The 27,766-nt window shown below is 34.3% G+C and overlaps 1 protein-coding gene across 6 annotated transcripts; it reads right to left on the bottom strand.

Moving 5' to 3' along the window:
- Nucleotides 1-1,978: 1,978 nt before the first annotated feature.
- LOC123550701 (E3 ubiquitin-protein ligase TRAF7-like) lies at nt 1,979-27,552 on the bottom strand. 6 transcript variants are annotated; one of them, XM_053544959.1, is made up of 16 exons: nt 27,139-27,552; nt 24,532-24,644; nt 22,751-22,894; nt 21,858-21,964; nt 21,394-21,515; nt 20,935-21,068; nt 19,561-19,581; nt 17,594-17,690; nt 16,968-17,109; nt 15,818-15,922; nt 15,376-15,453; nt 12,873-12,959; nt 12,067-12,202; nt 9,745-9,893; nt 4,004-4,123; nt 1,979-2,957 (listed from the first exon to the last, which is right to left on the bottom strand). In XM_053544959.1, exons 1-16 carry the CDS (start codon nt 27,339-27,341, stop codon nt 2,910-2,912), a joined length of 1,806 nt encoding a protein of 601 aa, XP_053400934.1. In that variant the 5' UTR covers nt 27,342-27,552; the 3' UTR covers nt 1,979-2,909. The 6 variants fall into 6 exon arrangements, 4 of the variants coding, with proteins under 4 accessions (XP_053400934.1, XP_053400935.1, XP_053400933.1 ...); XM_053544960.1 differs by lacking the exon at nt 9,745-9,893 and adding an exon at nt 10,076-10,224 and having other exon boundaries at nt 1,981-2,957; XM_053544958.1 differs by lacking the exon at nt 9,745-9,893 and adding an exon at nt 4,924-5,072 and having other exon boundaries at nt 1,984-2,957.
- Between the last annotated feature and the right edge of the window lie 214 nt (nt 27,553-27,766).

Here is a 27,766-nt window from a genome sequence, read left to right as displayed (position 1 = left end):
TGTTACAGAACTTACCGGTAGTCCTGGCTCCAACGTCATCAAACTGAATCCTGGAGAGATATTTTGGCACTATGTTCTAAACAGTCAACAATTTTGCCATTTGTTGGATTTAAGATACATGTAGCAAAGCAGATGCTTTGCTCTCTGTATTTCTCGGACATTTCATCTTTTAGAAAGGACCTTATAATGATGCAACAGAACAAGTTTGATGAAGATCCATCAAACAGTTCATGAGAAGAAGCTGTTTAAATGTATTTCTATCTTTAGCTCTACCAGCTCCTAACACTGTCCAAATGCCCCAATTTCACAAAATTTGGAGAGGACCTTATAATAATGCTACAGACCAAGTTTGATGAAGATCTATCAATCTGTTCATGAGAAGTTGTTTACAGGTATTTTTATCTCTAGCCATTCATCGATAGGGACGAACTCCAGCAGTAATTTAATGGTATTTGTATTTTAGCTCTAATTGCTCTTAAAAGGGGCAGTGTGTCCTTACATGAAAAATTTTTGGAGAGTACCTTATCATTTTTTATGAGAAGTCATTTGAAGGTATCTTCTATGTTTAGCTCTAATGGCCACTAAAGAGGTCAAGCAGAACCATTTGAAAAAATTTAAGAGGGGTCCTTGTCAGGATTTTACAGACCAAGTATAATGTAATTCTGACCAGTGCTTTCTTATACTTCCTTAGAGTCCAGAAGCTAAAAATATTAACAGACTGACAACGTCTAACATTTTGTGTTCATTTTTTTTCAAAACGGGTGTTTTAAATAGGGTTATTATAACAGTAGCTCAATCTAGGATGCTGTATTCAGCTCAAATGAATTTGCGGATTTCACAAGGTGCACAAGCCCCGAGTGTGGTCCCACCTTGCACAATCCATGAGAGCCAAATACAAAATCCTAGATCTAGCGACTGCTGTAATGACCCTTTTATTATATACCTCCACCTTGTTTGTGGGCTATTTATATAACTGTGTCAGGTTATGCATATTAAATAAGAGTAGTCCGGCAACATACAATACAAAAGGTACAATACTGATTTTTTTTCAGCCAGTTCATATTTACAGAAATGTAACCAAATTTTTGACAGAATTTATATAGGTATAAAATAAAAACAAAGATTCTCTGAGGCTGTGTATATTGTTGAAAGAAAATGGATTTATAACACTAGAACACACTACTCTGCTATCTTTATACAAGGAAGTGTACTGAATGTAACATATAAACAAAGTATTGTATGTAATATAAATTTTTATTTCACTTTGAAAAGCAAATAGAACATGAATCTGTACAATTCTAAAGGTCGGAAATATTTTATCTAGGTCAGATAACAGAAGAAAAATACTGCATAGGATACTTTGTTAGCGCAGAAAACACCACAGCAGACATAAACACCTCAAAAGTTTGGTCCTAAATTTCAACATAGACTACATTGCACCATTTGGATTCTTTTAATTTTCTTAGAAAATAAATGAGCTAAAATATATATGAAGGAATGTAGATGAAAAAGGTATCTATAAATCATAAAAAAGACACTGACAAAAACAATGTAAATGTATAGTTTTACCAAACATAATACATTAGATAAAACCCTTGAAACAGTCAATACAACCCTCTCTGCATAGCCATCCCCACTGACACTCCCCTCAACTCATCCATTTCCAGTGACAAGTTGAAACACTCCCTCCCACCTATCCCACACATACCCCCAGCACATGATGAGTTGATATCCCATCCCATGACTCATAGACCCATCCATCCCGAATGACAAGTGATACACTTCCTTCATCTGCACATCCCCAGTGACAAGTTCTAGACTCCTCAACCTACCATTCCAAGACAAGCTGAAAAGACCTCAACCATCATTCTTAGTGAAGTCAATACTCCAAACCTACTATCCACATTGACAAGTTGATGCACTCCCCTTTACCCACCCCTCCCAAGTTACAGGTCAAAATACTCCCAACAACTGACCCCTCCCCAGCAACAAGTCAAAGTACCCCCCACAACCTACCCCTCCCAAATGACAAGTTGATACACTCCATACAACCAACCCGCTTCCTGTGATCATTCCAAATCTCCCCTCAACCCACCCATCTCCAACAACAACATAAAAAGTAACAAATTATTTATATCACACAATTTATGATATACATATAATAAATGTATGAGGTATGCATGGTATTGTTTCCTGTGTAAAATTTATTTTTGCCTGTATTTCATACTGAGGTGTGTAGACACCTGGAAGCAAATGTGTTTTCTAAAGAAAAAAGGGAGAGAGAGGTTGTCAAGGGAAATATTAAGGTGAGATAACTTTTTATTATGCTGGTATCCACGCTATCACAACTGCAACTTGATCATCATGCGAAAAAAATGTAAGATTTCTTATAATAGTCAGTTTATGTGTTAATATATCGACAATTTGATCTTAAATCAACTATGAAGGAAGGATCTCTTACACTGTGTAATGCCAGAGTCCTTTAACTCATAGTTTACATAATAAAATAATAAAACTTCAAGTTTGCATACATTTACTGTGTTATCACATTAAAAAAGGACTCGCTTGCAGAACAATGCTTTGTTCAGAAATGACACTGAAAGTTCATAAATGCAGCTGACATATATTAATCTATTTGTGTCCTAGTTCTGCATAAACAATACCATACAAAAACGTATCTGACATGGAGTTAAGGTATTGCAAAGTATTTTACTATACGCTGTTTTAGCACTACACTTAATGAGATCTACCTCCCTTTTAACAACTATCACCAGGCTTGCACCTCTGTATGATAAACAAGTAAGACTGCAGCAGAATATTCCACAGAATGTACATGAAGATTTCAGCACATGATGATAATAGAGTCAATACTGTATCTCTTCTTGAGCAATTATCTGTAATGCTCCCACTCAGGTATTCACTGAAAATCCCATCTGCATTTGGAAATACATGAATACCTGAAAAATATAAATACATGTATATCTATTTAATCTTTACCCTGCTAAATTTCTAAAATGGACTGATCTATCATTCAATTTGGGCAATACCATTTACTGTTCGAAGGGGTGTTCACTGAAAATGTACTGACTGACTAGCGAACAATGCATGGAGGTGCAGGCTGATCTTGGCCGAAAAGACAGAATCACTTGCTGCTAGCATGCTAAAGGTTAAAGAAAACAAATCTCTATACTTGTAAAAGTAAAAAATAAATTCTATCTGCTCAGTGTAAATAAGAGTTGTGAAAACAACTGATTTTATTAGGATAATTTTCTCTAAATCATTCTCCAATAACTGCTCAGAAACTTTTTTCAGGCTTGCAGTTATCTACAAACTATGAGCAATTAATTCACTGAAATTAGATGGATATAGGCATAAGTATTCTGTAGTTATAGATCTGAAACAGTTTTTCAGTCATGAGGTGACTGTGACCCTGACTTCTGACCCTTCCAGGTATATTGTTACAACATGGGTTGTCTACTGACCGCAGAAAATCATTACTTGAGTGCCACTGTGTGAAAACTAACGTCAGGATTTTGCCACATGCAAGGATCTAGATTATTCACATCCATCCTGTTCATTTATCCATAATTCACTGTTTATCAATGTCAGCTCTTGTATGCAACTAATAAGTGAACAGTATGAATCCAGATCTGACTGCAGGGATGTGAAGGCTGACTTGGATCCATACTGCTTGCAAAACCCTAACATTTGTTTTCACCCAGTGTAGCTCATTTGAAGTTTGCTGGTTGTAAGCTAAACATTTCTCTAGATTCTGATCTGAAACCCTTTATCAGTCTGGAGACTACAGTGACTTTGACTTTCAACCTGAATCCCAAAACAATAGGGGGCCATGTACTGATCACACGCAATCATCCTATGAAAGTTTATATCTCCACAAAATAGCATTTTGACTAAAACCATGAAAATTTGTTCTCACAAAATTCAAACAATTTTACAGTAATCAAAGATGGTATTCTGAAAATGATAAAATAATTGCACAAACCTTGATTTCTTTGTCTTCAGATCCTGAGAAGAGAAAATCTCCATGGACAACGAGAGTGTTTACACTCCCCTCATGTCTCTGTAATGTCTGGATTGGTAACATATTCTCTAAATTCCAGATCTGCAAGAAGTTATAAACAGCTGTAAATTACCAGCAGAAATATGTTTGAAAGTTTAGCCTTCATGTATATATAATATAAACCCAAAGATTTTGAAGTAAACTAAATTCTGGTTATCACATCTGTATCTATAAGTTACCTAGATTACATTGTGACAGAAGAGTTATCTTTCCCTGGCTTCTTTTACCAAAGCAAGATGAAACTTTTTTCGAGTATTATGAAATATCAACTTTCAGCATGAAAAATGAAAACTAAACAATTATGAACAGAAAGCAATGTCAGATGGAATTTTAATTTTAATAGTACAATCTCTCTTTAATAAAAAAAATCACACAACATAAAGGACAAAGAAAGCATGTAAACACAAACATAGGATTTTTTTTTTCACAGCTATTAACTTTTCAGTTAAAATTCTATTTTTCCCAAACTAGTAATTTTCCAGCCAGATTTTCTGCTATATATCTATTTTTCATAAAACTATTTTCCAGCTAGATTTCTATTTTTTCCCTGAAGTACTATTTTCTTGCCACATTTTGTTGCTCTACTGCTGACCAAAGTCACACACCCTTAGCCTTAAGTCTGCTGACGGCAAGGGATTTTGCCTTTGCAACCAGTGCAGACCAAGATCAGCTTGCACCGATCATGGTCGGCATTGTTCGCTATTCTATCAGTAGATTTTCAGTGAACACCCCTTTGAAAAATAAGTGGTATGGCCCAAATTGAATGATGGACCAGTCCATTTTAGAAATTTAGCAGGCTAAGGGTTACTGAATATAATACAAATATTAGCAAACACAATCACCTGGATCGATTTATCAACAGAAGCAGAAAACAGGAATCGTCCAGAGACTGAAGCCACCGTGCTTTGTACGACCCCAATATGACCCATCAGTTCTAGAACATGCTGGTAAGTTTTCACATCAAACAACTGAAGGTTGTGATTGTATGTTCCTACAAACAAAGAACAAGGACTGTTACAATGGAATAAAATAGAGGACCATGACTTCCCTAGATGGCTTATAACTATGAGCTTAGTAGCTCCAACTGTAACAAATTTCATAGAGGGTTATCAAAGAAACACTCTTGCCACTGACTTTGAAAGGAAGCTTGCACATTCAAAGGGAAAATTTTTCTAGATACTCATACATAGGGTAAATAAGTCTAGCCACCTTGGGGCCGTGTTTTCTGAACAATTAGAATAATTTGAACAATCCTGATAGGGTGTCACACGAAGATAATCTGTGTGAAATCATTGTGAAATGTGGCCAGCCATTTCTTGCACAAACATTCTCAGACATATTAGCATATAAGAAAACCAGCCCCTCTCCCTGGTAGCAAAGTTGTTTTTGAAAAATTAAGATAACATGTATATACTCAAGAAACACTTCCATGAAATTACTTTGAAATCTGACAAATGATTTCTGGTGAGAAAAAGACTTTTCTTTATATTGCCATAGTTCTGGATGGCATGCAATTCTTTGAACACGACTGGAATGGTACCACTAAAGGAACATTCCTGTAAAGTTTGGTCGAAATTGCCAAAGAGTTTTAGGAGATGTTAATACTATTGGCCACTGAACTATGTTGCATGTCTCTAACATAACAGTATAAAACAAGTTGTGATTGTGTGTTCTTACAAGGCATAAACAACTCATGTTTGTGACTGTGTGTTCCAGTACAAAACAAACAATTGGTTGTGACTGTTTAACCCCACGAACATCAGGAACTGACAGTTGTATGTTCCCATCACCAAACAGGCCTGAACACATAGACTGCATGTTCCTATCACCAAACAGGCCTGAACACATAGACTGCATGTTCCTATCACCAAACAGGCCTGAACACATAGACTGCATGTTCCTATCACCAAACAGGCCTGAACACATAGACTGCATGTTTCTATCACCAAACAACCAAGACCATAAGACATAGATTGTATGTTCCTATCACCAAACAACCAAGACCATAAGACATAGATTGTATGTTCCTATCACCAAACAACCAAGACCATAAGACATAGATTGTATGTTCCTATCACCAAACAACCAAGACCATAAGACATAGATTGTATGTTCCTATCACCAAACAACCAAGACTCCAACCACCAAACAACCAAGACCATAAGACATAGACTGTATGTTCCTATCACCAAACAACCAAGACCATAAGACATAGATTGTATGTTCCTATCACCAAACAACCAAGACCGTAAGACATAGTTTGTATGTTCCTATCACCAAACAACCAAGACCATAAGACATAGATTGTATGTTCCTATCACCAAACAACCAAGACCGTAAGACATAGATTGTATGTTCCTATCACCAAACAACCAAGACCGTAAGACATAGATTGTATGTTCCTATCACCAAACAACCAAGACCGTAAGACATAGATTGTATGTTCCTATCACCAAACAACCAAGACCATAAGACATAGATTGTATGTTCCTACCACCAAACAACCAAGACCATAAGACATAGATTGTATGTTCCAACCACCAAACAACCAAGACCATAAGACATAGATTGTATGTTCCTACCACCAAACAACCAAGACCATAAGACATACAGTACAATTGCGATCCTACGAAAAGTCAAGGGATCGGCCGTTTTTTTCGTAATATCGCATTTTTGTTCGAACGTAGCATATAAAATTTCGCTATACAGCACCTTAATATCTACACATCGTAACCCGTGATATTTAAACATGTGATTTTCGTATCGGAGTACATGTATACCAATTTTATATGTACATCTAGGTTTACTACAAATCTTATTCGAATCTGAACTCAGATGGTATCTGGAATGTAAAATGTTTTTTTTTTGTTCTTCACTTTTTATTCACTGTACATTAAACATATAGGCCTATAGGGTACATTGTTGCACGAGAACAAAAATATATTCCGATACCCTCAGCTACCCTTTACTAAATTGTTTGGAATCATAAAACGACAATAAACAGACGATCAGGACTTAAATACTTTTTTTATTTTCTTTATGCAGTGATTGTTTGAGACGTAAAGATATCGAAGCAAGTGTGACTGGTATGCCATCTGATCTGATAGTTATAGGAGAAAAAAATAACCACTTATTTGTGTCATAGTGTACAGCGTATGTGTTTCGAATTTAATTACTAAGTTTTCACACTTTAATTACTGTTTACGCCCAGCTAAATGATCGTGACACTTTCCACTCTAAAGCGTTTTCACGCCATTATGGAAGGTGTGAAAATTTAGACGATACAGGTATTCGTAAAATCGCAACTTAAACAAGTTGAAAACATGCTTTAAGGACATAACAATACATTCGTAGGAGCGCATTTTTCGTAAAATTGCATTTTCGTAAAACCGCGACTTTGTAACATAGAAATAAGAAGGAAAGCAGCCGGGACTACAAAACCTTTTCGTAGTATACCGGTATTTCGTTAAATTGCGATTCATAGCATCGCGAATGCACTGTAGATTATATGTTCCAACCACCAAACAACCAAGACCATAAGACATAGATTGTATGTTCCAACCACCAAACAACCAAGACCGTAAGACATAGATTGTATGTTCCTACCACCAAACAACCAAGACCGTAAGACATAGATTGTATGTTCCTATCACCAAACAACCAAGACCGTAAGACATAGACTGCATGTTCCTATCACCAAACAACCAAGACTGTAAGACATAGATTGTATGTTCCTACCACCAAACAACCAAGACCGTAAGACATAGATTGTATGTTCCTACCACCAAACAACCAAGACCGTAAGACATAGATTGTATGTTCCTACCACCAAACAACCAAGACCGTAAGACATAGACTGCATGTTCCTATCACCAAACAACCAAGACCGTAAGACATAGATTGTATGTTCCTACCACCAAACAACCAAGACCGTAAGACATAGATTGTATGTTCCTATCACCAAACAACGAAGACCATAAGACATAGATTGTATGTTCCTACCACCAAACAACCAAGACCATAAGACATAGATTGTATGTTCCAACCACCAAACAACCAAGACATAAGACATAGATTGTATGTTCCTACCACCAAACAACCAAGACCATAAGACATACAGTACAATTGCGATCCTACGAAAAGTCAAGGGATCGGCCGTTTTTTTCGTAATATCGCATTTTTGTTCAACGTAGCATATAAAATTTCGCTATACAGCACCTTAATATCTACACATCGTAACCCGTGATATTTAAACATGTGATTTTCGTATCGGAGTACATGTATACCAATTTATATGTACATCTAGGTTTACTACAAATCTTATTCGAATCTGAACTCAGATGGTATCTGGAATGTAAAATGTTTTTTTTTTGTTCTTCACTTTTTATTCACTGTACATTAAAACTATAGGCCTATAGGGTACATTGTTGCACGAGAACAAAATATATTCCGATACCCTCAGCTACCCTTTACTAAATTGTTTGGAATCATAAAACGACAATAAACAGACGATCAGGACTTAAATACTTTTTTTATTTTCTTTATGCAGTGATTGTTTGAGACGTAAAGATATCGAAGCAAGTGTGACTGGTATGCCATCTGATTGATAGTTATAGGAGAAAAAATAACCACTTATTGTGTCATAGTGTACAGCGTATGTGTTTCGAATTTAATTACTAAGTTTTCACACTTTAATTACTGTTTACGCCCAGCTAAATGATCGTGACACTTTCCACTCTAAAGCGTTTTCACGCCATTATGGAAGGTGTGAAAATTTAGACGATACAGGTATTCGTAAAATCGCAACTTAAACAAGTTGAAAACATGCTTTAAGGACATAACAATACATTCGTAGGAGCGCATTTTTCGTAAAATTGCATTTTCATAAAACCGCGACTTTGTAACATAGAAATAAGAAGGAAAGCAGCCGGGACTACAAAACCTTTTCGTAGTATACTGGTATTTCGTTAAATTGCGATTCATAGCATCGCGAATGCACTGTAGATTATATGTTCCAACCACCAAACAACCAAGACCATAAGACATAGATTGTATGTTCCAACCACCAAACAACCAAGACCATAAGACATAGATTGTATGTTCCTACCACCAAACAACGAAGACCATAAGACATAGATTGTATGTTCCTATCACCAAACAGCCAAGACCGTAAGACATAGATTGTATGTTTCTAACACCAAACAACCAAAACCTGAAGACAGAGAACCAAGACACAAAAGCAGAGACTGCACATTCCTATAAACCCAGAATCTGAAGACAAAGACTGAACGTTTCCAAGACTACGAAGGTCATGCCTACATGTTTCTATAGGACAAAACAATTATAGAATATGACTGTATGTTTCATGAAACAGGGGACAAACTATTGGTTATGTCTGTGTCGTGACAGTTTCTTATAAATTGTAGATAAAAGTAGCAAAAGTTTCGGCAGCATGTCTAATGAAGACAGCAACAGGTTGCATCAGACTATAAGACAAATGTTTTGAAAGATTGCAGAAGATTGAGCAGAAGAAGAAAACTACAGATAATATTGAATGGCTTTCATCCTATAATATATGTAAGACACTTTATAACACATCTGTAACATAGATATTGGTACATGCTTTCTTTGTGTTCATTTCATTTCTTGCTGCTCATTATCACCTTGATAGTCCTATCAGAAGAAGAGGAGAAACAGAACCCTTCACACTGTGATACAACCAGACTGGTTACAACCCATATGTGACCTTTCAGTGCATTCAGGTGCTCATACGTGTTCACATTGAACACATGTATATTTCTGTTGTATGTACCTGCCAAAAATATGAATATTTTGATATCATATGACAAAAATAACCCACAACCTTTTAATCTATCCCTTTTCCGCTACTAACCAAATGACCTTGACATTCTGTTTGTTAGTGCCAAAAGAACACTATTATTTGAAAATACATGCAACATGCTTTCTTTGACACTTTCTACACAATGAAGTCACCTTGATTGTTCTGTCCGAGGAGCATGAAAAGCAGAACCCCTCACATCCTGAAGCTACTAAATTTAGAATGACCCCTATGTGACCTTTGAGTGCATTCATGTACTCATATGATGTTGCATTGAATACATGTATATTTCTGTTGTATGTACCTGTTAATAAATGAAAAATCATATTAATAGTAGATATTAAGATACATTACAGATGAGCATGCATACTGACTACAAGGCACAGTTATGTCTGCTCTCCTAATACAACCAACTACAAGAACTTTTCTTTCTCAAATTTCATAACAAAAAGTTTTTACAGAAATATAGACATTTACTAAAAAAACTCCTACCTATTTAGAGGGCTTTGTTTTAAAGTTTAAAACGTTTGCATTGTTTTTACTTGGATTCTGAAATACGATTCATTCTATCATGAAAAAGAGCCAAATGGATGTATTTTGCACATCTTCGGACATGCCAGATATAAAAGTTGGCCCTTTTATCCCAGAAACCATGGGAAAACTTGGCACATCTAATAGAATATGATCAAACTCCAAATTTATCAAGATGTGTGATTATTTTGCTTTGAAAATGCCATTTGATATCATATCTTACTGATTTATGACTACTTATATTGGCTTTGAGTGTTCAGACAAAGTTTTATTTCAACTCTTATAGGTTAAAGGTCACTAAATTTAATCCTTTTTCTGAGATAGGTTTCCAGGAGGAGACATATAAAATAAGCAAGAAAGAGTTATGGTTCTTATACAATGCACTTCTTGTCAATGTCCAAAAAAAATAAAAAATCGATAAAGAGAGATAACTGAAAAACTAAGTACAGTAGAGTTATAGTCCATGTAAAAGGTACTTCCTCTAAATGTCCTGTCATTGTGTGCAATTTGTATACATTTCCTTCTGCAGTTTTAGATTTATGCACTGGGCAAGAACATTCAATTAAGGAAGATAACTCAAAAAGGAAAAAAGAGTTACGGTTCTTGCACATGATATATAATCATATCATGCTGAGCACTGGTGCCAAAGTTTTTTAAATCCACCATGAATGACAGTCACATAACAGACAGGAAATCCAGACAAACATTCAGTAAAGGGATATAATTCAAAAAGTAAGAGGGATTGATGTAAGGTTCTTGCACGTGACATTTCTTCATGTCATACTAATCATTAGTATATTTTTTTTTCGAAATCCATCTATAAAGACAAAGTAAAAGACCATACACAAAATTGGGACAGACATTCAATAAAGGGAGATAATTCAAAAAGTAAAATGGGTAGATTTATGGTTCTTGCACTGACACATGGTCATGTCATTCTGATAATTTTTGCCAAGTCTTTTTTGAAGTTATAAACAAATGGACGAACAGACAGATGCTGCAATTACTATATGCAACCCCCAAGGTGAGGGGGGTGGGGGAATTAAAAATAGTTTTTAATATGTTTGGAAACTAAAGCTATAATTCTTAAAAAGACTTTTAAACTTTGTGACTGACAGATTATATATAATGGATACAAATACATACAAATTAATTCTTTTTACTAATTTCCCTTCAAAATTGGAAAATGTTTTTCACAGAGTATTGTAGGTTAATGCCTTTATTATAAAGCTTAACATAAAAGGTCGTTAGGTAAGAATTCATCCATGGTGTATTAGTCATGATAGTAGGAAATATTATTTTGCCGCTGCACCCAGGGCTTGGTCCTCGACTCAAACCTTATTTTTCTTTCTTGATTTAAAATTTTCTAAAATATTATAGAAACAAAAACTCCAGTTCTAATGTTCATAATATGATCAAGCTTCAATTTTAAAGAAATATCATTTTTCGCAAAATTCGTAAGTCCAGTCCCTTTAAGAAACATTACATTATTACTGTGGTGCAGACACTGTGATATGCACACAAACACCAAAGAAAGAAAAATCTTTCAAAGTCTTAAACAGTTTTTCAAGTATTCAGGTAAATATAGATCAAAGGTAGACGACACAAACATTACCTGCTATTATATATTTTGATGTAATGGCAAGCGAATAAATGGATCCAAACTGGTGGTCAACTTTACCCTTCAAACCAAATGGTTCTGTCACACTCCAAATATCTATAGTGTTGTGCGAACCACTGTACAACTTGTCCTGAAATAGTCAAATACCATACTATATTAAGAAACCAAGTTGAATAATGTGAGATTAAATTTGATTTTTTTCTTAAGTTCATGCATGTGTGACACAAAGAATAAAGCCCTGAAGGGGATTTATGTTCAATGTGTACATTAAAGGCAGGGTTTATACAGGCATGAGCACCCCCCAAAAAATAATTCAACCCTTACAATTCCAAGTAAACCTGTTTCCACACTGATGTTTACTTTTTAATAATTTTTCTCTCTGCATCAAAAATTTTAAAGGCAACTTTTTATCAAATTTTGAATCAAAACCATAATTATCTGACAGGAAATGATCTAAAACAATGAGCACTCATATGTACATTTTTCATTCCAAAATCTATTGCCGACTTTCAAAAATTACTAAAAGACAATGCTTGTTGGTATGACTATTTCTATATTGGCAGGAGACCTTAGCCCACTCAGGTAAAGAGGTGCTTATGGCCACTGAATGCATGTCATTGCCATTCAGTTAGTTGTTAATTATATACCTACAATATAAACTTCCAGTTGTTACACATGCTTCCAGTTTTTGGCATGGGTTAGAGTATTTTGTTCTTAACATTTTTTATTACTATTCACAGGAAGGTATACAATATAGACATTACAGTAAGTTATACAATAAAGACAGGTTATATACTAACCCTTTCAGGATTCAATGCCAGAGCTCTAACCCAGTGATGTAGACCAGGAATTGTGTGCTTCTGTACCAATGATTTTGACTCCCATACCTGTACATACACAATATACATCATTTTTTTCTTAACATATTACGTATGTGTGCTCACATATCATTACTTTACATTACTTTATCTGGCAAAAATGTAACCACTACCTTATCCCCATCTGAGAAATATGTAATCATTACTTAATCATCCATCTGAAAAACATGCAACAATTACTTTATCCTTCATTTGAGAAATATGTAACCATTATCTATCCTCCGTCTGATATGTAACCATTACTTTATTCCTATATCTGACAAATGAGTAAACAATACTTTATCACTCATCTGACGAATAAGTAAACAATACTTTATCACTCATCTGAGAAATATGTAACCATTACCTTATCCCCCAGCTCAGAAATATGGAAACCATTACTTTATTCCCCTATCTGAGAAATATCTAACCATCACTTTACCAACTTTGCTTCATACCTTACACCAATACGTTGAATATAATCAGCCTAAAATCTTAAGTGACTAATGCTTAGCTTTTAACTAAAAACTACCTGTACTGACATGAGAGCAGTCCCGAGACAAAAATCATACAAATACTGTGCTAGAAATGTTAAAGCAGGTCTATAGTAACAAGAGCTGTCACAGGAGACAGCGCGCTCGACTATTTGGATGCTGGATAGTGAAACTGGGCACATCTGAGGAAACTAGAGCTGTCACTGGAGTGTTTAATGACTCCAATTGTGGATGAAGATATTGCACAATAGCCTGAGTCTATGTCAAAAATATCAACTTAAAGTAATAAGAGAGGTAAAGATAAAATGTATCAAAACACTATATAAGTATATCCTAAGAAAAAAGGGGCATAATTCATTAAATATTGGTGCCAGAGTTATGCACCTTGTGTCATATGGTGTGGGTGATGATGTTGAACAACTATTTTAAGTTTGAATCAAATCCATTCTGTAATAACAGAGACAGAGTGAAAGTGCATCAAAACTTTAACCTAAAATTCTAAGTAAAAAGGGGGAATAATTAATGAAACATTGGTGCCAGAGTTATGCACCTTGCGTCATATGGTGTGGGTGATGATGTTGAACAACTATTTTAAGTTTGAATCAAATCCATTCAGTAATAACAGAGACAGAGTGAAAGTGCATCAAAACTTTAACCTAAAATTCTAAGTAAAAAGGGGAAATAATTCATGAAAAATTGGTCCCAGAGTTATGCACCTTGTGTCAATTGATATGGGTAATGATGTTGAACAATTGTTTAAGTTTGAATCAGATCCATTCAGTAATAACAGAGACTGAGTGAAAATGCATAAAACTTTAACCTGAAATTCTAAGTAAAAAGGGGAATAATTCATGAAAAATTGTGCCAGAGTTATGCATCTTGTGTCATATGATGTGGGTGATGATGCTGAACAACTTTTTTAAGTTTGAATCAAATCCATTCAGTAATAACAGAGGTAGAGTGAAAGTGCACCAAAACTTTAACCTGAAATTCTAAGTAAAAAGGGGGAATAATTCATGAAAAAATGGTGCCAGAGTTATGCACCTTGTTTCATATGATGTGGGTGATGATGAGGAATAAGTATTTCAAGTTTGAATCAAATCCATTCAGTAATAACAGAGATAGAGTGAAAGTGCATCAAAACTTTAACCTGAAAATCTAAGTGAAAAGGGGGGATAATTCATGAAATATTGGTGCCAGAGTTATAGCCCTTATGTCAGATGATGTGGATGATGATGAGGAATAAGTATTTCAAGTTTGAATCAAATCCATCAAGTAATTACAGAAATAAGTTGAAAAAAGAGAAAGTGTAAAAAAACTTTAACCAAGGTGGGGACGCGGAAAGACGCCGCCGCCGCCGCCGGGTCGAGTAGGATAGCTCTCCTTATGCTTCGTATAGTCAAGCTAAAAATATGCTTGGTAAAAGAAACTTTGGGTCTGTTCCTATTGCTGCATGGAGTTTTCCCAGAAATAACGTCACTTTCATAAACATTCAAGGGGCCTAATAAGGGGTACATAAATTGTCACATTTTAAACACTGTCAGCAGTAATGGCCGTCCACTTGTTTTTCTCATGTATATAAATCGAGACCTAGATGTATAGACAGAAAATATCAGTACTCATCACATAATGATAATGTAGTCTGCGAGTCTGACTGGTGCAAAATCCTGCTATTACAAATGCCTCTGGCCCTGGACAGGCATCTCTTACGCATGCTCATGTAGATACCCCGATCAGTGATATTATAAAAACCTACTCATGTTGTGAATCTTACAGGAATTTCTAAAGTTATACATATACCTATAAAAAGAACGAACTGAGCAGTTATCAAGAAAACATGCATCTGTTTGATGAAAAACAATCACCAGTAAACAAAATGTGAAAATAAAGCATTCAGGGAGAGTGGACGGCGATTACTGCTGTCCGGGGACTGTACTCTTGCCAGTATTTACCTTGATCAGTGAGAATGAAGAGGTAAACAAAAAATCTCCTATCACAGCCATAGCACATATAATGTTGTCATGAGCGTTCTGAAATGACAAGCAAAATATAAACTGCTGTAACCATTTCAAAATAGTTATGATAATCAATGTCACTATTGTCATCATCAACATCATTAGAATCTACCAGCATCATCATCATAATCAACCATCATATTGCACCATCACAACACCACCATCATCATCATCATCATCATCATATTCATCATCACTGACAACATGAAAATTCAATAATTACATTTATTTAATTTTACACAAATGTTTCTACAAGTTTGCCATGGAAGTATGAGGAATTCAGAATGAACGGAAAATAACTTGTGTTAATTTTCATGATTTATAAGAGACTATTAAGTAAAACATAAAATAATGGTCCAGCAGTTATTTAATCACTTACTTCAACTTTGGTGACAAGGTTATAATCATCTAAGCTCCAGCAGTATATTGCATTGTCATGCCCACCTGTGTACAGAAAATTCCCACCTATACACATACTTTGTATCTGGAAACAAATAAACATGCACATTTGTAACTGAGCCAATTTTCCATTCCCCTATTCATTTTTTCATAAATGGCAAAAATCATCCCCATTCCCACTTCCAACATTTTTTACAACTACCCAATAAGGCTTTATAAGCTAATGGAGAACCAGAAACCAACTTCAAAGGAAACATTAAATTTCAAAGTTATAAGGACTTTACTGAAAAATCAAAACAGGATTTTTTGGCCCCTGTGTGTTTGTGTGTGTGTGTGTGTGTGGGGGGGGGGGTGTATTGTTTTCCCCCAAATTCTAAAATGCAACTGTTCCTATAATAATTATACCAAATACAGGTATACCACTCACTGTCCCGAGTGACTTTTCTCACTTACAAAATTAAAACATCTTTTACCACTCAAGTTTTCACAGAGACCTTTCTAGTAAATCTTACTAGCTCTGTACTTTCTTGACAGAGACCTTTCCAACCTACAGAATCTGAATGTCCCTGTTTAGTTTTGATTGAAACCTTTCTCAGCTACAGAGTTTGAATGTCCATGTATAGTTTGATAGAGACCTTTCGCACTTACAGAATTAAAACATCCTGACTGTCTGTCTGTAGGGTTTTGACTGAGACCTATCTCAGTGAGTTTAAATGTCCCTGAATATTTTTTATATAGATCTTTCTCACTTACAATATTTGAATGTCCCTGTATATTTCTCAGGACAATTAATGAAGTCTGAATATCCTTGAATAGTTTTGATTTGGACTTTTATCCCTTAAAACATTTGAATGTACCTGTATTATTTCCATAGAGACCTTTCTTACCTACAGAACTAGAATTTCCCTGTATACTTCTCAAGGAAAATTAATGAAGTGTGAATGTCCTTGAATAGGATTGATATGGACCTTTATAGCTTAAAACATTTGAACGTACCTGTATTATTTTGATAGAGACCTTTCTTACTTACAGAACTAGAATGTCCCTGTATATTTTTGATAGATACGTTTCTCATTTACAGAAATAAAATAACTCCCTCAACCATTTTGATAGAGACATTTCTCACTTACAGAATTTGAATGTCCCTGTATAGTTTTGATACATCCTCTCTGTAAATTTTCAAGGTCCCAAACCTTTATAGAACAGTCTGCCCCAGCAGTGAAAAGCTTCTTGTTTTTGGTTGCCATGCACCAAACAACATTCTGGTGCCCTCTGAAAAATATAAATGTAAATTGTCACTTGAAACTGTATATGGGATTTGTCTTACGTGAACTCAATTTTAGCAAAACCATCAACAATGGATACTAGACTTTGTTAATGTTTATATTAAATCCATTCAGCAATACCGGTAACTGATACAAAATGAAAGCGAAAGTGCATGGAAACATTAACCAGAAATTGTAAAGCAAGTATAAAAGGGGCATAATTCATAAAAATATTTCTCCCAGAGTAACGGAACTTGTGTCATATGATGAGGGTGGTGATACAGGACAACTGTTTGAATTAACTTCATTCCGTAATTAAACAAACAGAGTCAAAGTGTATCAAAGTAAAACAGAAGCATAATCACCTAAAGCTGTGCAGCATTTCAGTTACAGTACTTGTGCATATTTTTCAATACAAATCTAATAACATACAACATTTTCTGTTTATTATATTAATATTAATTAATTATAATATTGTTATATTATCCCACCTTAGTGTTCCAATACATTTGAACTGGAACGGCATGTTCCATCTCTCGTATTTTGAGGTTGTTGGCGGACTCCCTGACAAAGACTTCCTAAATGAACCTATCAATAAACAAATGCAGAGTTTAGTCAGGAAAAAGCACAAATGTAATAGCATAAACTTTAAACATAAAAAACTGCATTTTATGATACACAACCTGATTCCTATTTACAACAATATTTTCATTAAACAGTATGCAGCCTCAAAATACTAAAGAAACTAAAAATATTACCTCAAAATAAGTCCATATGACATGTATGTCCCCTACTACATCATGCCAGACAAAGAAGTATGTTTGCTGTCAGTAACAGCATTTTGATAATAGAATACTAAGACTGAACCTTATGTGTGACCTTGACCTTTTAGCTGGAGCAAGTCTTGTTACCTTGTTATAGTCAATTTTTATAAATATATTCATTAATGAATAAAGAAGTTAATGGCTGGACAAATTTCATAACAGCCTTTTCATTTTAAACTGGCAGTCATAGTGGTAGTGAGTGGAGGACATAATAAATTGTTTGAATGATATCACATTTTCTGAAATCTTGGCACAGTTTACAATGCCTATTGTAAATGTACTTAAAAAAAAGTAGTCTGTCAGCATCTGCTGTGTGAAGGCAGGGTGATGTATAGCAGCAAAGTTTGAAGAAATAAAACAAAATACAAGCTTACATACCAAAGCTTTACCAAAATCTTTAAGTACTAAAAGGAGTATAATTTTTGAATGAATATTCAACTGTATGGTTTCAGTCATAATGAAAATGTTTATATCTTTTTACTTTCACACACAAAAATGTATTGAAAGCTAACCTTTGGAGCTTTCTTAAAAAAAGATGTGTGTGGAGTTTGAAATCATTTGATCATGAAGTTGCTGAGAAACATGCTTACATGCAAAACTTAGAAGTGAAATAACTATAATTTTGTTAAATTACCAGTCAGAGTTGTGAAAGGGGCATCATTTTGTTAAAATAACAGTCAGAATTAAAGGACATGCTCTATGAAGTCAGTTCACTCATGTAGAATTTGAAAGCGTTTAATCAAGTAGTTGCTTACATACAAAACTATTTCTGTTAAAAAGGGGCACAATTTTCACAAAATGTAAGCTAGAATTACAAACCGGCCATGTGAGGTCATTTTACGCTGAAAAAGTCTTGAGTAGAGTTTGAAAGCATTTGTAGTTGCTGAGAGACCTGCTAACTTGCAAAACTTTCAACGAAAAGGGACATAACTTAAACAAAATGTAAGCAAGAGTTACAGGACTTACTCTAGAAGGTCACTTCATTAAACTGAAGAACTGTGTGGAGATTGAAACCAATCGGTCATGTAGCTGATTCTGTGGTGCAGACAATAATGCTAGCGAAAGGGTGACAACAAAAACTTTTTTTTGGAAAATTTTCAGATATTGAAGCTAAAAATGATTAAGAATGAAGATAGGTTATGCAGTTAGAAAATCTGAATAAACAGTCTTTAATGCATATATCTTATCAATAACAAAAGAACCATGATGGCCCTGTATCGCTCACCTGCCTGAAATGAGTACATGATTTCAATAAATTTGGTAGGGAACTACTACACATATATATGCCAAATAAGCTTTAGGCATTAAGGTTTTAGACAAGAAGATTTTTTAAAGCTTTTCCTATAAAAGTCTAAAAAAAACCATTTCTGTGAAGTTTAGCTGAAAGTGATGTCACTTGCAGCAATTGTGAATGACTGACATATGGACAGACGGACATGAGGATCCTAAAAACTCACCACGACGTACTCAGGCGATGTAAGGTTAATGATACTATACATGTATATAGAATCGGGTATAACAGTTCGGAGATTTAGCAATCATAATTCAGTAAGAGAGCCATTTGTACCCTACATGTACATTCAACAGTACTGTTTATATTGTCAGATTTGTTAGATACAGGGTTAGACACTTACTAATGGCTTGATGGTACAAGTCTGAATTGAAAACACAAAAAGTGTTCATCATTCTAATAACTTGTACAATAATGAATACTGTGAAATCATTAATATTCGTGGGGAACTAATTTTCGTGGATTTCGTGGTTGAGTCAATCAACGAAATTTAATCCCAATGAACAAGTAAAATTTCCATTTATTTAATGTTCAAAAGTTGAAATCACGAATTCATATCCTCACGAAATTGCCATTTTGATGAAAACCACAAAATTTCATGCCCACGAAATTAAATAATTTAATAGTAAATAACCTATATTCAAATGCCTATTATCTTAAGGTAATGGACCTGTACTCTGATTCAACAATTTCTTTGTAATTACGTATTCTCGTTAGGCCATTTGGAAGTCTTCAGAGGTAATTATAGCTTAACATATACATGGCTTTCTGTAAAAATCAAAGAATGCCATAGCTGCATGAAGAGAATATGTAACTCACTGATTGTCATGACAGGTCCACTACCTTAACCCTTACCCTGCTAAATTTCTATAATGAACTTGTCCATCTTCCAATTTGGACAGTACCATTATCTGTTAAAAGGGGTGCTTATCAAAGATATTGACTGAATGGTGAACAATGCAGATCATGATCTGACTGCATGGATGAGTCAGCTGATCATCATCTACACTGGTCGCAAAAGCAGAATCAATCGTGTCCAGCATGGTAAGGGTTAAAACCTAATACAAAGTCTATAATAAATACTTTTCACCATGCTTAACACTGTCTTTTAAAGGTGGCAAATTTCATTTAAGCATCATTTAAGGACTTTTTTCACTTTAGTAAACTATGTTAGAGATCTAGTATATAAAGAACAAAAAGTTCCATCACACAGAGAGTTAGATTAGAAAATTAATGTATGTTTTGTTATTTTTTTGTAATAAAATAATATGATTACCCCTCTTTAATGTAAGTTTTTTAAAAGCTATATACTTCTTTCAATTTTCAATATAATTTCCATCTGATAACAACTAAATCAAAAGGCAAGTTTTAAAACTGATTGTTGCTATAGAAAACATATATTTCCAAACTTTTTTAGTTACACAACTAGCATTGCCAAGACAGACAAATTGGAAGTAATAATGATTTTACAAACTAATATTTTTACATAATAGACACTGTCTGTAAAAATAATTTTTCCTTAATGAATTGCCAGAAAAGTACAAATTGTAACAGAATGAGTGAAAATTCTAAGCAGTTTGTTCTGCGGGACCAGTTGCTTTCAAAGAATTTGTTAAGACCTGAATACATTAATGTTAACACAATGTAACCTTCATACATGTATTCTGTTGTAAAGATAACACATATCTTTTTACATATATAAAAAAGTTCTACGTACTATGTGATGATGACCTTGACCTTGGTTCGGCAGTATTACCAGGAGAACCGAATGACCTCCTGTTTCTCACAGACGTCAACTGTTCCATTGTAGACACAAGCCCATCATACTTCTGCTGCATATCCTTCATTGTGCTATAAACAGTGAACAACTAACCTGATAATACTTCGAGATAGTATTATATATCTTATAGAATAACAAGACAAAAACTATAAGTTGGAATTATATACAAAGGGAAAATATTATGATTGTGTTGTTCTGATTGGTTGATTCACTCTTGCTGACTGTATCAAAACAGTATTCCAACAAGCCTCACAGAGCAAGTAAGAATACGACTTTAACATGATCAATGATATAACTGTATATTATAAGACTAAGATAATTTTACTATCATAATTTCACTACGATATCTGTAAACATGAACTTTAAAACAAAAAAGGAACAATGTAATGTTATTACCTAAGACATTCTGTAAGTTGACCATGTAGAGAGGTATTTGTCTCCTCTAACTGACCAACACGCATGTTCAATGTAGTAATCTGTTTCTGTAGGTCTTTGTTACTCTCCTCAAGCTGAAGAGTCTGAAAGAATGAATACAGGAAGTTCAAAGCATTATTCTCCTGATGTAACTCATTGCTGAGTTGGAGCGGTCTTCTGCGCATGCAAGGAAGTGATTATCAATTGGAGCAAACAGCAAAAATGCGCAAATTATTGCATGTTCACATGCATTTAGTGTATAATATGTATGATATACTGACTAAAGGTTACGGTAAGTATCACCATGGTTACAAAATATATACATTTAAAGTACTTTTAGTTCAATTTGTTTGAATTCATTTTTTATTTCTTGATTTTAAAACCTGATATTTTTGTGCTGATTGGTATAAAGGTATTTGAAAATACAAAGATTACAAGAAACAAACCTTTTGTTCTGTACCAGCAGACTGTTTACAAAGGCTCTGTAGACCCCGGTACCCACAGATTTTCTCATGTTCACTCACTTCCTCTTGTTGACCTTGGAACTCACAACCTACAAATAATTAATTTCAGTTCAATCACCTGACTCTTGAAATATCATGTTTTTTTGCAATTTTACTCTTCAAGTCACATTGTGAGGTTAACTTTTTTCTTTGTTTTCTGATTATGTTCAAGCAATTTTTACAGTTTATAATTCTAGTAAACATCAAAGACACATTCCCAACAATAAACAAGAGGGCCAACATAGCCCTAGGTTGCTCACCTGAGAAACACACCATAACAGTGTAAACATGTTTGACCTAGTAATTTCATGGAACAAATATTTTGGCCAATTTTCATTAAGATTGGACCAAAAATGTGGTCTCTTGAGGTTAAACAAGTATTTTCTTAGATACGACCTAGTGACCTAGTTTTTGACCCTAGATGACCCATATTCAAACCTGACCTAGATTTTATCAAGGCAATCATTCTGACCAAATTTCATGAAGATCACTTGAGAAATACAGCCTCTGTCCCATACAAAAGGTTTCTCTTTGATTTGACCTAGTGAGCTACTTTTCAACCCCAGATGACCCATTGCTCAGGTAAGCTAGAAACAAGAGTTAGCATTTCCAAATGGGATTACAATATTTCAAACTGAGACGGTAATTTCATCTGGTAGTAAGAGTAAAGAAGATGTAAAAGCAGAGTAACTCAGAGGGGTTTATGTAGGATTTACAGTCAAATCTGTAGTAAGCAGCCAATCATGACCCAATAAACTGGCAAAATCTAACCTGATTTGTAATATCTAATGTAACAAGTAAAATAAAAACTTCAAAAAAACCCAAAAAACAATTACCCTTGTCTTCATGAACACATGTCAGGTACACACATACTTTCTTATGTTCTTCTAGTTCCCTTTTCCTCAGTGAGGCACTACAGTTCCTGTTAGAGCAGGTCACTGGCATAAAATCACAGCTATCTTCATGACTTGACCTTGAACCTGTGTAATAAATTGCATATACATGTAGTTCTTGTTCACCTTTCCTTAGACAGGCACTACATTTGTTTTGACATTGGTTATTGTAGAACTGTTTGCAATACAAGGTAAACCACACTCAGCTTTACTATTTAACTCTTTAGTCCAAATAGTAGGATGTTTATGGACAGTGTGATAAAGTTTGACTGTCGCAGTTCCATCAGAGGGATAGCAACTATAAATTATCAGATCGTTAAATAAGCCTTCCAGATATGCCCAACAGGCAAGGCTAACACTCCTTCAGCTAAAATTAGATATGCAATACCTGTAAATTACTTAAGTGACCAGTGTAGGTGCTTAATACTGAAATTTAACATATGAAATAAAATCTGTTACATAAAATCTTGCTTTTATCCTAACTAAGATGACCAGAAAAATGAGTTCTTATTTACTTGTGAATATCAAAAATGGCTAAAATTAAAATATTTTGTTTACAAAAAATCCAAAACTAATCAAAATATTACAAAATTTAAAACGTTCCTATAACCAACCTCTTTTCTTTGGACTGATGTATAACAGCAAATATATTGTCTTATACTTAAAGAGAAATCAAGGGGAAAATAAACAAACAAACTAGTGACAGAAAAGGTAGATCAAACAGTAGCCTTCGCTCACTATTTTGTTCCTTCGGAACATAAGAATCTATTCAATATATAGAGAATAATAGGTTAGTGCTGTAGATGAGAAAGTTTATCTGGCGAGGTGGAGGAGGTTATCGGGTGAGCCGAAGGCGAACCTGATAACGTCCGGAGCCGAGCCAGATAAACTTTCTCCATCTTAGGCACTAACCTATTATTCTATTTATCTTGTCATTACTTCATTTTCCAATATTTGGCAATTTATTTTACAAAAATAAGTGTGCAACACCGCTTTAATGACGTCATATTCGTAATGACGTCACTTATATGACGTGATTACCGGCAAAATCGCAATAACTTCTTCGTTTTTGAATAAAAACTCATTATTTGACCACTCATTTTCTTAGTTCGGACATTTCCAGCACAATGATGATGGTTTCGTTGCAAACTTTCTTATGACAACAATATCGATCATAAGGTCACATGATCAACTGACCGTATATCACTGGTCACATGATCAACTGACGGTATATCAAGAAATATATACGGCACCCTGATATCGGGTCGAAAATACTGCAAGTGACAGGATAAATCTCAATAACAGAGTTCCATTTAAACCAGTGCTATGGAGCATGTCGGCTATTGCACATTTCATTTCCTTTCACGAACAGACTCGATCAAACCAAGTCTGTGATTATTTTGCTTGGTTGTGTTCTTTGCCTCCGCAGGATCTCCATACAGATTTTACTATTTGTCATTAAATCATGCAGCGGTACTAGAATACATTAAATCAACATAGAATTACCATGTTTCATTATTACATGTAAATAAGAACTCAACTACAGATTTTCTGGTAACAAAATGGGCAATACTACTTATTATAAAGAAATAAGACAAAAGCAACAAAACTAAATTTCCACAAATCCAAAGTACAACTCACAAACATTATTTACTATAACAATTACTCTAGACTATGTATGATATTAGATGCACAAATACCACAGATAAAAAGTATTTTGTTACCTAGATGAATTTTCTGCTGACAGCCAGTTGGATCGGGTACATAAGCATCCTCCTCCTTTATCAATCCATACTTGCAGTAGATCAATAAATCATCTATCTGGCCAACAACAAGTCTGTCAAATAAACAAATATTGTGCTCAATACAAGGAGAACTTAAAGAGGTTTTCTCTAAAACTGTCGCTCAGATTTTTATTTAACATACCCTATTTTTTGATAATACCATTGTACTAATTAACACTAATCAGGATATTTCTGTACAAAAATCATTAAATCTTTAATTCACATTAACTACTAACCCTGGAAGTTCTAGGAAGGTCACTTTTACCTTGTATAATGTATAATTGTCATTTGTAATGAATAGATCATGTGATTTGTCACAAACCATATGTAGGACCTCAAAGGGCTTTAAGGTGAAAGTAATACACTGGCAATTTATACAAGGAGTCAGGTAATAATATTTTCTATTCACTTTCACAATATGTAAGGTAATGATACTTGGTATCCTATTAACATGCATATAATCAAGTATCATCAAGGCTAATTACACTTGCATTTTTTTTCAAGAATAAATTTTTAAAAATCTAAATAATTTGTCATTTATCTATATATCTATCCACTTTAATTAATACTAGCAACAATTTCCAAGAAATGATACATTCTGATATATCGACAGCAAGTTTAAATTTTGTACAAGTCTTTATATCATAAATGATGGAAGGTAGGCTTCTGGTTACTTGGCAGCTTGGTACTTCCTCCATAATATCAGTTTCTGTGACTGATTAGCCTGTTTGTTGCTATTTTTGCGGTACTAAGGGAATAAATAAATAAACGAAAGAAAAAACAAGATTGTGTTGCTGTTATTTCCTATTAACTTAGTGAAGTTTTCTTTTTCAATATTATTTCAAACAGAAAATCATTTTTCTAGTCCTTGTTTACTTTTAATCCATCATGTTTTGGATGCATGTGACCTTTACTTTTACCAAAGGGGTTAATACTAATTTCGCAGTACGACATCTGACTTGATAAAGCGCTTCCCATGAAAGTGTAAAATGTATTGGACCCCAATATTTCTAAAACTAATTTCCTGATTAAGACGTTGCAATTTAAATTTAAGACGTTGGCAGGGTAACTTTGTCAAATGTTTGGACAACACACAACTTATTACTGATTTTACTTTGTCAAATGATCGACGAGGGCATTTAAAAATAATTAACCTACTTTTACCTAAATAAGGTGTGAAACGTAATCACCTTTCAAAGAAGGTCAAATTTGTTTCTTATCGGTGGCGCTGCACATTCTCGATATCGACATTATCCCTGTTTCTCGTATGCTTAGGGTTTCTCATATTCTCGTTTTTTGCCTTAAAGTTGTGAAATAATTTAATATTAGTTATTTTCTAGACAGGAATGGTACAAAACTGACACACTGAAAATTTCAAGTGATTTGAACCATATTGACAAAACTATCAGCATTTTACTCATCCATATTTTTTTTTCTGGTGGCGTTAGCAAATTTGCCCTAAATTATTGATTATGGAATTTATTTTCATATTTCTTGATGTATTTACTACAGAATATATCTTTCTATTACACAATGGTAATTTTAATGTTTTAAATTCTACAACTTATTTGTGATGAAAAGTCAAATCTAAATCCACAGGAATATGATAAACTCTTGGTCCATTTCTGCAGGTGAGGGTGGTATCAAATAAAGTAACAAAATAATTAAATGGGATAATTTCTGTAACATTTTATGACTCCATCTGAAAGGCAAGTGAATTTTCTACAAAATAACACCCAAATGCTGTTATGAAATGGTTAATCTGTTACAGGGAATACAAAAAGCCCCTTAGGCTCCCGAGAATATGAGAAAACAGGATAAAGGATAAATCCCGTTTTCCGGTATTAACCACCAATAAACGCCCATTCCCGGTTTTACGGTGAGGCGGGTATCGGCCATTATGCTATATAGCGGTAGTGTTTAAGATTATCCTTTTTTCAAGGTTTAAACAAAGAAAATGAATAAAAAGTATTGGAGATTATCATAAAATATTGTTGTAATTAAAATATAGGAAAAATATCCTCAAAGTTTATTTCAATTTTGAAATTTTAATTTTTATTCTACACTGCTGCTTCCGTGGCTCGATACCGATGGTGTGAAATTATTTGCTTTTTTTCAAGGTAAACAAATTATTTTTGCAAAGATTTTTGTTGCAGAGGTCGTAAAATAGTAATTTCATTGTAAGAAAGTAAGAACTTTCCTAAATCCTTATCTTCTGGCAAAAATAATCGCTAATATTGTACACGGTCTTTATATCAGTTAATCTTGCCAGCCCCATTTACCCTATTTACGGAAATGCGGAAGAAAGGATTTATCCTATAATGTCGATATGGTCAACTGTTGTTCTCAAATACAGCGAGACCGGATGTAATGCGAAAATAGCAGCAAGTCAATAGTATATACGATTAAGTAATTTGAACAGGTGATCTGATAAACTGAATAATTCGATTAAAAATACTTCACAGGACTGTTTCTCACCAATTTGTAAAATAAAGTTCTTCATGTAGAATTTGGAGGTATGAACTAATAATGAGAAAATGAAATCACCTATTCACGACCATCTGATTTGGATCACATGGGTTTCCGTCGACTGGGCAGGAAGAGATGTTTTGGGAGCATTTTTTACAAAATGTATGACCACATCCTATGTTGATAACTGGATCAATATACAACTTGTGACAGGATGGACATTTGAAATGTTGACTAGGTTCCTGGGCAAACACAACTGGAGGTTCTTGATGTTGCGACATTTTCAATTAGTCACAGGGCAACATGTAGCCTCTAACATCAACCTCTGATGATAAGATCCATGACAGTGTAAATAATGATGAAATGTAATTTCATTTCAACATTTTTCAATGGATATTGGCCTGAAACATTCTATCAGATCGTTAAGAAACAATAAAATCAACGAAAACATAATATTTGCACTTCCTTGTTTACTTCAGCTCTTCAGTTGGAGGTAAGAAACATTGCGAGTTACGTCCCTTCAGCGTATATCTAGGACAAGTGGCCCTCTCTAAAGGTTACACTATACCAATTTAGTTTTTGCACCTTTTTTATCACAAATATTAGGAAGCACTAGGTGCGAATATTTGGTGAATGCTTGCGGTGAATATGCTAAGTGAATGCTTTATGTGAATGACTGTGTGACAAATATGTTTTTTTTAATCAG

This window comes from Mercenaria mercenaria, chromosome 6 (assembly GCF_021730395.1).
Source record: "Mercenaria mercenaria strain notata chromosome 6, MADL_Memer_1, whole genome shotgun sequence".
NCBI lineage: Eukaryota > Metazoa > Mollusca > Bivalvia > Venerida > Veneridae > Mercenaria > Mercenaria mercenaria.
The sequence above is the reverse complement of the archived record's forward strand: the minus strand, read 5'-3'. Positions and strand labels throughout refer to the sequence as shown.